This window comes from Macrosteles quadrilineatus, unplaced genomic scaffold (genome assembly GCF_028750875.1).
Source record: "Macrosteles quadrilineatus isolate MER2022 unplaced genomic scaffold, UCM_ALF_1.0 Scaffold_4__1_contigs__length_99947679, whole genome shotgun sequence".
Classification (NCBI taxonomy): domain Eukaryota; kingdom Metazoa; phylum Arthropoda; class Insecta; order Hemiptera; family Cicadellidae; genus Macrosteles; species Macrosteles quadrilineatus.
In genome coordinates this window covers 94,165,332-94,178,326 of record NW_026542597.1, presented here as the reverse complement: position 1 = coordinate 94,178,326, position 12,995 = coordinate 94,165,332, and the positions used below count along the sequence as shown (strand labels likewise).

Genomic DNA, 12,995 nt, shown 5'->3' with positions numbered 1-12,995 from the left:
GCCGGCATAGCTCTCGAGGTTGTCAGAGCACGCAAGCCCCACCGCCACTCCAAGGCAAGGATACCATCGGGGGGTTGTTTATAATTAGAGTTGTTTATAATTAGATTGTTTTATTTGATTGAAAAAGGTTTTAAATTACTGAAATAACAAGAAACAAATCGTAAATAAAACACAAACTCTACAGTGAACCGGACGGAACTAACAAGTTTTATGAAATAACTTAATGTAACTGATACTGTGCAATTATCTTGTTTGTTTCTAAAATGAAAAAAATATATATTTTAAGGATGAACCCACCACTGGAATGGATCCTAAGTCCAGAAGGTTCTTATGGAGTTGCATACAAGATGTGAATCGTCAAGGTATGAAAACAAATATATGTAAATAATAGAAGGTAGATTTTCGTCCTATATTTGGAAAAATCTCAGTTTTATGCCGTGTAACTGTTTAAAACTACTATGGAAGCTAACTGAACTATATTCCTTTAAAATATTTTAAATCTACCTAAATTCAAAGTTTAGGGATACTTTTGTTTTGAAAATGTAATCACTTCTATTGCTATAACATATTAAATTGATTTATCATATATAAAATATTTTTCATATTTTATATATTTGATATGGTTGTTGAATGAAGTACAGGCATTACATATGTTACAGGACGTTCTGTTATCCTCACCAGTCACAGTATGGAGGAGTGCCAAGCCCTGTGTACCAGACTCACCATCATGGTCAATGGAGAGTTCAAGTGCCTGGGAAGCTCACAGCACCTCAAGTCCAAGTCAGTTTTAGTTACTTTATTATGATGAGCAGTATTAGATTTTGTTAAGCATTATTTTCAAAGAATCCATCAAGTATTAATAAGGATTTAACTGTGTAATCAAATTTTAACGGGGTTGGAAGCAGGTGAAATTTTATGACCTGTGGCCAGTGACTATTTTGAGTTCTGATTGTTCCAGATGAAAAAAATACTGTAGATTTAAAATTGTTTATGCTTCCTGGTTTTTACCTCTAAAATTTACAACACCCTATAACATAAATAAAGTTGGTATTGTAACTCATATTACATATTACAACTCATAGTATCACATTGTAGATACAGTAACCAATCAAGCTGACTGACAATAACACAATGTCCAGTTCAGGACTTTTTGTTGGAACATTTATGGTCCTGCCTTTTCCTAAATCCAGCCAGCCGCCTGTTTAAACCAGCCTGTTTAAACCAGTCGAGAGACTATTGTATATAAATAAAATAAGGGGATTCAAAACCAATTGAATGGCTAGAGGTGTAGAGGAAGGTTCACTGGTTATATTGTTTGATGCAGGTATGGGGGCGGGTACAGCTTGATAATGAGATGTCAGACAGGCAAGGCAGAGCAAGTGGAGGAGTTTGTCAGAGACAACTTGTCGTCTGCAAGCCTGGTAGAGGCCCACTATAATCAGCTGAGATATCAGCTGACTGCTCCACTAGACCTGGTTTTCCAAACCATGGAGGAGGCCAAGCAGTCTGGACTAATCCTGGACTTCTCCGTATCACAAACAACTCTAGAAGAAGTAAGACAATATATATTAAATTCAATGTTTATCTAAACTTAATCATGTGATTGACTTAATATATCTTGTAAAGTTCATTTAAGTCAAATAACTTCCACCCAAAACGTCTAAATGTTGTGAACAGACTATTAAGTGAAATTATTTGTTGTTTATGTTTAGGTCTTTCTGCGGTTTGCTAGTGAACAATCGGATGCCATGAAATCAAAATCAAATGTTTTTAGGAATGTACGACGAGCCATTGTACTTCAGTGTAATAAGTGCTGTAAAGGTGAGTTGATGAAACATGGTCAGCTTTGTTTAGTAATCTCTTGTTATGTAACTAAATGTGCCTCATAAAATAAAAAGTTCAACCCTTTTTTTCTCAAAAGGTTGTGTAGCCTCAAGATTACTTTGTCATACATAAAATGGTCTGTCTCAATACCATAGGTATTTTTTGTTGTTGTAGTAGTAACTAGTTTTGGTTCTTATCTTATATTATAAAGATAGTTTTATGAAAATATGATGAAAGTAATATATTTATTGATTCAAGTCTCTTTAGATAATCAAGCTAGCTCTACAAAAAAAGTCTGTTTAGATGCGTTTGATCTAATCAAAATTCAACGTAATGAAAAACTCCAGTGAAGAACAGAGATTTTAAAAACAAATCTATTTCGCTGTTGCATTAGGTCAAATTTTCATTACCTCAAAAAGGATACTCCATTCAAAAGTAGTCTGTCCTTAACGCATGCCAACAAAGGTGGGAAACAGGAAACAGCTAGGTGACATAGTCATGGACGATTTGTGATGGCATTTAGACAGTTTAGACAAATAAGATATAATATTGTTGTTATTCGTTTCTACGTGATAGTTTTGTCTTGCCAAAACAGTCACACCTTAATTTTCTTTAGATAACCCAGCCAACAACATGTTATTAGTCCAGGAATCATGAACATGTTTGTAACTTAGTTATTGTTTCAAGATTATTGGCTCTGAATATTAATTACAGTAATTCCTACAGATTTATTAATTAATATTCAGGGGGTCATCATCATTGCCACTCAAGATTGGAGCCAAATTTAGAACAGAATTTCACTTGAATGAAATAATGATGAACGATTTATTTAACATAACGTAAAATAAAAAAATAAAAACTAGATTTTGTCCCTTCCTACTTACGGCAATTAAGCATTTGATTAAAACTAAATATAGTTCAGAACAGCTAGTTTACACACATAATTAGGGAAAATCATCTTGTAAACAAATACCACAAGACCACATATTTCTTTCATCCATTTATAGGCCTATACGATATGTATTTTAAATCCGATACTTTTACAATAAATCTGTAATTTTGTTGATATGAAAAGCCTTGAAGTAGATTGGCGGTCGATTCTCACACACTGGTTTAAAGTACTGAAGCTACACCACCTTCCATAGTATACTATCACTTACATTGTACGTTATTTTACCTCAGTGGCCACTGAAACCTTAAGAGAATTTTGGCCTCCCATTATCTTCTATCCCTTGCCTCTTTCTAATGTTGATCCCAAATCAAATCAAATCAAATCAATTTATTGACACAAATAACGTTACATTGGGTGCTTATAGCAGTAACTGGTGTCTTGTCAATTACATAAATCTTAATAATAAAATACAATGGAAAAAACATTTTACATAAAACATAGAAGATTACAATAACAATAAAAATGTACAATGACTAACCCAAGGAGGTGTCTGCTAAAAAGTCTGAGATGGAATAATAAACCTTATCCAGTAGAATTTCTTTAATTTGAGCGGAGTGAGCGGAGCGAGCGAAGCTCTTATACGTCGACTTTTATGCATTTCGTAATACGCAAACTCCTCCTAGACGGCTGAATCAATCGTTTTCAAATTTTGCATGGTGATAAAGACCATATCGGTGAGTGCCAACATCTATATGGCGTTAAAAAAGTCTCTCAGGAATCCGCCCCACTGGGTCTCAAAGTTTCAATGTAATCCTTATGGAAGCAGTAATTGACACATAAACAAAGACATATGATCAGCTGTTGACTTTTGAATGCAGTAGATAAATAAATAGCTGTTAGAATTATTCCACAGACATTAGAACATAAACGGTAGTATGGATCATAAATATAATCAAATGACGACACGAGCTTGAGGTCCGTGACGTAGGAAGTGGTGAAGGAAGTAGTAAAGGTGAGCAGTCTGGAGTGTGGAAACTGTTTATGACGATTAGATTTAGGTAGGTATCTGCATTCCTAAAATTCTATGGGAAGGGAGGAAACAGGTCCGCGACGTAGGAAGTGGTGAAGGAAGTAGTCAAGGCGAGCTGTTCGGGGTATGGGATCTGTTTATGACCATTAGATTAAGGTATCTACAATCCTAAAATGCTATTGGAAGGGAAGGAAACAGGTCCGCGACGTGGGAAGTGGTGAAGGAAGTAGTAAAGGCGAGCTGTTCGGGGTATGGGATCTGTTTATGACCATTAGATTAAGGTATTTGCAATCCTAAAATGCTATGGGAAGGGAGGAAAACAGGTCTGCGATGTAGGAAGTGGTGAAGGAAATAGTCAAGGCAGGTCTGGAGTGTGGAAACTGTTTATGACTATTAGATTATGGTATCAAAATTCCTAAAATGCTTTGGGACGGGAGGAAAACAGGTCTGCGATGTACGAAGTGGTGAAGGAAGTAGTCAAGGCGAGCTGTCCGGAGTGTGGGATCTGTTTATGACCAATAGATTAAGGTATTTGCATTCTAATAATGCTAAGGGAAAGAAGGTAACCAGGTCCGTGACGTAGAAAGTGATGAAGGGGATGTGGGAACTGTTTATGACGATTAGATTAAGGTATCTTGGTATCTAAAATCTTAAAATTCTATGGGAAGAGAGGGAAACAGGTCTGCGACGTAAGAAGAGGTGAAGGAAGTAGTAAGGTGAGCAGTGTGGAGTTTGGGAACTGGAAACCGTTTGTAGCAGTTAGATTAATGTATCTGCAATGCTGAAATGCTATGAGAAGGGATGGAAGCATGGCCACGACATAGAAAATGGTGAAAGAAGTAGTAAAGGCTAGCAGTGCGGAATGTGGGCAATGTTTGTGGCAATTAGATTAACGTATCTAAAATACTAAAATGCTATAGAAAGTGATGAAAACAGGTCCACGATGTAGGAAGTGGCTTAGGAAGTAGTAAAGTATGAACATATTGTGAGAACCGTCTGTGGCAGTTAGATTAATGTATCTTCAATCCTAAAATGCTATGAGAAGGGAAGGAAACAGGCCCCACGACGTAGGAAGTAGTGAAGGAAGTAGTAAAAGCTGGCAGTGCAAAGTGAGGGAACCGTTTGGACAGTTAGATAAATGTATCTAATACTTAAATGCTATGAGAAGGGATGGAAACAGGTCTATGACGTAGGAAATGGTGAAGGAAGTAGTAAGGCTTGCAGTGCAGAGTGTGGGAAGTGTATTTGGCAATTACATTAATGTATCTGCAATCCTAAAATGCTATGGGAAGAGAGGGAAACAGGTCCACGACGTAGGGGATGTTGAAGGAAGTAGTAAAGGTGGACAGTGTTGAGTGTGGGAATGGATTAATGTGTCTGCAATGCTAAAATGCTATGGGAAGAGACTGTAGACTGTAGGTTAAAATGATTATGAAGCACGAATCGTTACATATTTCGATACGTATTCAATAGTTTACAATATAGAAATTTACAACTGAGTTGACAACAGCTGAGTTTTATTCCATAGAGGCTAAAAACGAATTGTATTCCCTAAAGAGTAAAAATGCTACTTTAGACCCACAAAGCATTCACCAATGACGACTGTTTTTACTGCAGTATGACAAAAACAATATAATATGAACCCTTGATGACTCCGCTCAATTTTGTGGATGCCTCTGCGAACGCCACCTAGTTTTAACTTTAAAAACATTTACTGCCAATTGTTTAAATTTATTCGGCAAATGGTTGTACAGCTTCAGGCCTGTATAAAAAGGACATTTTTCAAATTTTGTTGTCCGATGGATTGGGTAACTGTAAAGGTTCTTGTTCCTAGTGTTGTATTTATTTTTTATTAAGAACTTTTCAAAATCTTTTTTATTTTCATGGACATAATTAAGGCTTTCATAAATGAACAGGCTGGGGAAAGTCTGGAGAAGTCTTTCATTGCTTTGTCCTCCAAGTGGTCGTCTTACTTGTGGTACTCCTTGGAATACATTTTTAGCGAATTTTCCATATCGAGAATAAGTTATTACTGTAGTACTCGTAGTGAGACCTCGACCCGGGAGCGATTTCCTTTTTCGTTCTGAGGTCTCTAGAAGCCGATAACACCATCCTTTCAAATTCATATATATATTTATATATGTGTACGTTAGCGCGATAACTCGAGCAAATATTTTCCAATTTTGATGAAATGTAGTACAAACATATAAACCAACGTTTATTCGAACAAGTTCGCGAACCAGCATGATCGGTTTTATGGGGTAAAAATGGGTTTTTACAGTTTTTGACCCTAATAACATAATTTAGCAACTTCTTTCCAAACCATTTTGTAGAGCTTAAAAAAACAAATAATTAAGTATATTGAAGCGTTATTATGCGCCTAATGGCTACGGAGAAAATAAAAAAAAAACTGTAAATTTAAAATTCCCATGTTACTTTTATGGAGAAAATTGTAAACTGTTGTAGTTTGCTTGTTTATGAGCATATTTTTATCAAATTTTTAAAACGCATTCATTTTATACTAAACTATTAACATTTTACAAGTTAGGATGTGAGTAAAATACTGTACCGAACCGATGATGGTAATTAGACCAGAGCCATACCTTATTGACGTTATCGGTGCACCACAGACCCTTATTTATCAGTTAATAAAGCATTTATTCAGTCATTCAGCACATTACAAATTAGCAATAGACATCGTCACTATCAGTGTATAGTTGTAGTGTTAATACACTATTATTGTGTGTATGACTAATTTTGAAGTGTTTGTTTTGAAAATGTATATGTCCAGTTTCAAAGGCCCCAAGAAAATACCATTTTTTTAGCATTTTTAAGGCTGACATCTTCCTGTCTCAATTTAATACTTAGTTTATGTTTACAGGTACCCAAGAGCAAGAAGTATGAAGTGGATCTTTGGCATTTGTTTGGTGCAATACTCACATCTTACATGACTGTGTCGTGTCTCTCTAGTATAGCTTGTATACTACTTACTCTTGCTGTGATTTTTATTTTTAGAACATATTGTTATGTTTGTACTTTACTTTATGCATACTTTTGTTTTTATACGTATAAAAACTTTTCTTTTGTTTTTATAAATGGGACGGGTGGCGTCGTCGTGTAATCCAGCTACTAGGAGGTTACGAATTGTGGATATTTATAGGTATGCACTGTGGATGCGATACTCCCTGGTGTGGATTAACGTCCGCACTAGTGAGTACTACGACTATCCGCAGTAATATCCTGAAAATTATACCAAATTGTATATACCAAGGCAAAAATGTGGTTCGGATTCCACTATAAACTGTAGGTCCCTTGGTTGCCATTAGCTGTATGGGCTATTAATTAACAGCTGTGTCTAAGGAATAAGTCGGCCATAGTCACTAACAAGACTACAAGATCAGGCCACTCATCCTACACTCATCTCCATTCATACTTGGCTTAAAATACTTACTTTGTATGGTCGCCATTTCTTTGAAAAGTATAAAAGTATAAAGTATAAGTATATATTTTTTAAACTTATTTTACCAGCTCAAGCAATACGGATAGTTTTAACATCAAAACTGGCAGCTATAAATGTTATCAAAACTGAACCATCAATAACAATCACTTTTCAAAGAATACTCTATAATTAATTACTAACCAACTCAAGACCTTACAGGTTTCAATGTTTTATAAAAATATGCATACTATGTGGTATATGGTCATATAAATTACTTATGTTTAGATAAGAGTGGAAGTCTTAAATAACTCTATCAGTTAGTTCTAATCTGCAGCTAAAAAGTAGATTTGGGGTCTAATATGTGAATTTTATTTAGGGTCATGTCATGCCCATTTTTTACTTTCTATAATTTTAGCAGTAAAGCTCTGAATTTGTCTCATGTTACAGAGTAAGAGTAAATACTTTGTACTGTATTCCAACTGTACCTGCCATAATCTTCTTAATACCATTGTCAAATTTTAGTTCGTTTGGGTATCAAGTGTCAATTTTGTTATCATTAAAAACTCAACATAAATAATTAACTTATTGGCTTGCATAAAAAATAGATAAAAAATATCCCGCTGCAGCAAACCTGCAGACTATGCAAATTTCCGTTTGCCTGATTTGATTTACAATTAATTCAATTCTATTTAAAAAACATTAAGTTTAAAAGTTCTTAGGTCTGCTGCTACAGGGAGGCTAATAAAGTGTGTTTTTAGAAGAATATCAATAGCTTAGGATAAGATAAATAAATTTACCAAGTTTGATCAAAATATATCCATAAACAAACAAACTACAAGATTTTTTATAATATTCTTCATAAGAATAACATGGGAATTTAAAATTTAAAATTTTTTGAGTTTTCTCCGTAACCAATAAAGGTACAAAAAAACTTAAACATAATAAATTATTTGTTTTTTTAAGCTCTTCAAAATTATCTAGAATGAAATTGGGGAGTTTTGTGTTTTGAGGGTCAAAATTGAGAAAACCCCCATACCCCATAAAATCCCCCCTAAAACCACGTTCCCATGGTCCGATCATGCTGGTTTGCGAACTCATTTAAGTTTATCCCGCCCTACACCTTCAAGCTAAATTTAATTGAAATCGGACAAAAATTAATAAATCAAGTTATTGTGTTCACGGACACATATCTCTCTCTCTCTCTCTCTCTCTCTCTATACAGGGTGCAGCAAAAGTCAGCGTACCGAAAGTGCAGCTAAAGTACAGCTAGTAATAAATATAACTATAACAGTACTATTGTAAGTACCTGTTAGAGAAGCTGCTCAAAGTGACCACCTCCATTGTCTATACACATGTAGTACCTTTTCAACACTGAATTGCAAATTATTTTACATAGTTGTGGTGTGAATATAACATCAAAAGGTTCAGTTATCAATTATTTTAAATATTCTAAACTTTGAGGTTTCTCTGAAAACACGTAAGGAGGTTGTGTTCCAGGAAACTGTTGTTCATATGCTGCAAGAACATCCGTATGATTACGATCAAATTTACACAGATTTTTAAAAGAAATACTCGTTGGTCTATAGATAGTTTGCGATTTATAATACTAAACACTGATGTATAGAAGTTAATAGAACAATCACTACACTACACTAACCAACTTCACTTCACGGTCACAGGCGGAATATTGACAAAACAAAAAATCCTTGATAAAGAATAAACTAAGGCAAAATAAAACATGACTTGACGTTAGATTAAATAAGGAGTGAAAGTAAGAGATAAAAATAGCGCGAGAGATAAACAATGACGCTTACCGGTCTGCAGCGGTACGCTGACTTTTGCTGCACCCGGTATATATATATTTTATGGACCGTGAGAGATCTACCAACTGTCCTCCTTCAATCATCTTGTTGATCTTATTACTAACACCTCTTGTATGCTAATTGTCTTTAAGTTTACCAATGATATGACACTCTAAATTTGAAAAAATAAACTGTTTGCTGAATGGTTGAATGATGGTAAATTTCCTTAAAATTGACAGATTTTAGTGAGATATTTGGATAACCTTTGTTGATGTCTAAATTGATAAAAATGCAAAGATGAATCATGTTATTTGAGATGATTCGTTGACTAACATATTATACTGTGACTCCTGTTTACCTCTTTATTGTTATCTCAAAAATAATGTCATGGCGACCAACTAACCCAAAAGACCCATGTTAAATATCTAAAAGATTAAATTCACGTAGGGGAAAGCCCTATAGTCCGATTTGTAAAATTTCAGATTTATACCTTCCCATGGTTGGTTACTAGGACTGTGCTAAATTTCGTGCAGATCGCTTTAGCCGTTCAGGAGGAGTACAGTATTTGTAAAACAAAAGCAGGATTTTAGTATAAGTGCTTCGCTCCGCTCAATTACACACTAATACAGAGTCAAGCCTAATTATTAACTATAGGCTAATTTGTTAAATATAAAAATTAAAATTGACTATTTTACATGCTGCAAAATTACACCTGTATATGCTCATAGATACATGCCCAGAAAACAACTTTCTTACAAACAGCTGATAGTAACAGTTCAGAGTTAGATTTAAACTTAACACTAGTGTACCTTTTGCTCGAATTCGAGCAATTGTGAAGCATTACAGGCGACTCAAAGATTATGGAAATACTCACGATCTACACAACAGTTAGATATAATCAAAATCTTTTGTAAATATCTTATCTTTTTTTCAAAAAGCTGATCTTGTGTTTTTAGTGTAAAAAAAAAACATTATTTATATTTCTTTTACTTGGTTGTGTTCTATGACTTTTTCTATGGTTCCATTGTTTGCAAATCGGTTATTTCAATGATTGCTCAAGAAATGTAGCACAGTGTAAATTCAGTTTTATTTTTACCCTATATCAAATTGTCCAGGATTTCTCGCTCTTTTCCATTGTAATAATTACACCAACCCAAGTTTCGTCTACAGATGCAATATGCCAAAGAATATCACCTACGTACAATCTCCAAGAAGTGGTAAAAAAGGCAGAAACCAACCCATACAATAGATATAAGTTAACTCCTTAAGAAATAATTTTAAAAGTTACTGTGATATTAGGATTTTCCACTGATTTGGTAATAGAACATTATATTGCAAAACATGACACGATGCAGAAGAAAATCAATTTTAAAATCAGAAAAATCCATTGCAAATACTGTACTTCACTACTACTTTTGACAAATTCAATAAATCACAATTTAAATATTAACAGCTGTTGCATTAAAAAGTAGTGTAGAATTATGCATATGGTTGTAATGTAAACACATCTGAAGAGGCAACTTCAAAGGCTTCAGGGGCAGAGCCCCAAGGGAATTTACCTCTTTCCTCTTTTGATGGCTCGTCTACAGACCAAGACCTTTCTTTAGAGACCCCTACCAAGTTTCTACCCCCAGCCGTTCTCTCAAATTAGCTGTGACAAAAACCCCGTTTTCCTCCATAAGAATAACATGGGATGGGAATTTTAATGCCACGGGGGCAGAGCCCCAAGGGAATTCACCATGTTTCTCTTTTGATGGCTCATCTACAAACCAAGACCTTTCTTTAGACACCTCTACTGAGTTTCTACGCCCAGCCGTTCTCTCAAAATAGCTGTGACAAAGAAAAACCGTTTCAAATTAATATATAGATACTCTTATTTGAAAATAACTTTGCACTTTTAAAGAGTGGTAGGGCAGAGCCCTGTAGTCTGACGTGTACTTTTCTGATTAATACTTTCCCATAGTTGGTCACTATGACCATGCAAAAATCCGTGTGAATTGCTTCAGCCGTTCGGGAAGAGTGTGCGGGAACTAATTTGAAGTGTGTAGTAAAAGAGCTTCCCTTGCTCCGCTCAATAAATACCAAACAACTGGCTAGGAGTAAGCACACACGTTTCTGCTTGTAAAACTTAATTATTGAGATTTCAAACTACTTAAAAAAAATGTTTATGCCTTTGCAAAAACTTGTTTGCATTTACTAAGAGTGTTTTTATAACAAGTACCGAGGACCCAATTCCAAACAATCACAAACAACTTTTTGTTGTTGGAAAATTATATTTATTTATTATTATTTTGTTAAGTTTTTATGGTAATTAACTTGTAATTGTAACTATCATCTTGTGAGTTTGTTAACTTATCCAAGCATCACACAGATTATCAGAAATATTGTGTGTTTATATCATTAGTATTATTTTCATCAGTTCAAATTTTACCCTTCAATCTTTAAGATGTAAAACCAAACATACTTGAGCTACATAACCTAGAATATGCTTTTATTTTGATTTTTTAATGTTTTTTGTCTGTATTTTTATTTTCACCTATATTTTAGGAAACTATTTTTGGTATTTTTTTTTAGTATGAATGAGATGTTTATGAATTGCATGAATTTTAAATGTGCCTTGTTGCTTAGCTAGCATAAAAACAAGTAATGATTGATAAACTATTATTTTAAGAGTAGTGTTGATTCGTTATTGTAGGCTATCTGTGTTGGTAATTTCCTTAATTTTTTAAACTAAGGTATACATGTAGATTTTTCATCACCAAAGGCAAGCCAGTATTATTTTATTTATTATATTTAACTTTACTGTAACTTAAATTGTAGTATTTTAGTTAGGCTTATTGTTGTATCTTATACTTTAAAAACCATTATGTTGTTAAAACAAAAATGATTTATTTCAAATCAAATCAAATCATGTTTATTAGCACATAAACGTACAGAGATTACAGATGACCTAATTTTTGAATTCTACACCAAACGGATCAGTTGCTGAAGGTCTAATTCCCGGAAGGTCTAATTAGACCTTCGACACACATTTTGCAGTTTGTACTTGTTGCTGAGGGTCTAATCTGGTAGTATGTCGAAGGTCTAATTCCCGGAAGGTCTAAGAGTACAGTCAATGCAAAAAACTTATCCACTAATACTGTTTTAGACCTTGCGGGATTAGACCTTGGGCACAAAATGTTACTTTTTTAAATAAATGTTTATAAAATGAGAGTTGCTGAAGGTCTAATTCCCGGAAGGTCTAAGGTTCGAGTCCCGGAAGGTCTAATTCCCTGAAGGTCTAAGATTCAAGTCCCTGAAGGTCTAATTCCCTGAAGGTCTAAGATTCGAGTCCCAGAAGGTCTAAGATTCGATTCCCGGAAGGTCTAAGATTCGAGTCCCGGAAGGTCTAAGATTCGAGTCCCGGAAGGTCTAAGATGCGGGCGGGCATTGCGTCGCCATAGATGAAGGCTATACAAGCAGGCAATAACGCAACAACTTGAGTTGTAATTATCGATATGTTTCATTCACTCCAAGATGGTTCACTCCAAAAAGTAATTTTACAAACTATTTGCCTGTTCATTCACTCCATTGTTCATTCAATCCAACGGGTACAGTTAGCTCTATAAGTAGACTAACAAGTAGAGAATATAATTTTTGAATTTTACTGTACATTTTATACAATATCAACAACATGTTTTATAATTAACTAGTGTCCCTGTTGCTCGAAATCGAGCAATTGCTAAGTATTACAGGCGTTATTTTAAAACGAAAAACAGTCATATTTTTTATGACTATAAAAGATTCGACTCAAAGATTATGGAATACTCAAGATGTAGATAACAGATTGATATAATCAACATTTCTTGTAAATATGTTATCATTTTTCGAAAGCTGATTTAGTTTTTTAGTGTTTATAACACACATTATTTCTATTTCTTCCCCTTGGTGGTGTTCTATGACTTTCCTATGTTTCCATAGTTTGCAAATCGTCTCTTTCAATGATTACTAAGAAATGCAGCACAGTGT

The 12,995-nt window shown here is 34.4% G+C and overlaps 1 protein-coding gene across 1 annotated transcript in view; it reads left to right on the top strand.

The window, feature by feature from the left end:
* Positions 1 to 6,887, top strand: part of LOC128991495 (phospholipid-transporting ATPase ABCA1-like) — a 236,586-nt gene extending 229,699 nt beyond the window's left edge. The window contains exons 34-38 of the mRNA XM_054414419.1: positions 287 to 362; positions 660 to 780; positions 1,325 to 1,553; positions 1,713 to 1,821; positions 6,628 to 6,887. Coding sequence (XP_054270394.1) covers positions 287 to 362; positions 660 to 780; positions 1,325 to 1,553; positions 1,713 to 1,821; positions 6,628 to 6,650 — 558 coding nt within the window. The 3' untranslated portion in view covers positions 6,651 to 6,887. The remainder of the gene's footprint in view (positions 1 to 286; positions 363 to 659; positions 781 to 1,324; positions 1,554 to 1,712; positions 1,822 to 6,627) is intronic.
* Positions 6,888 to 12,995: the final 6,108 nt, after the last annotated feature.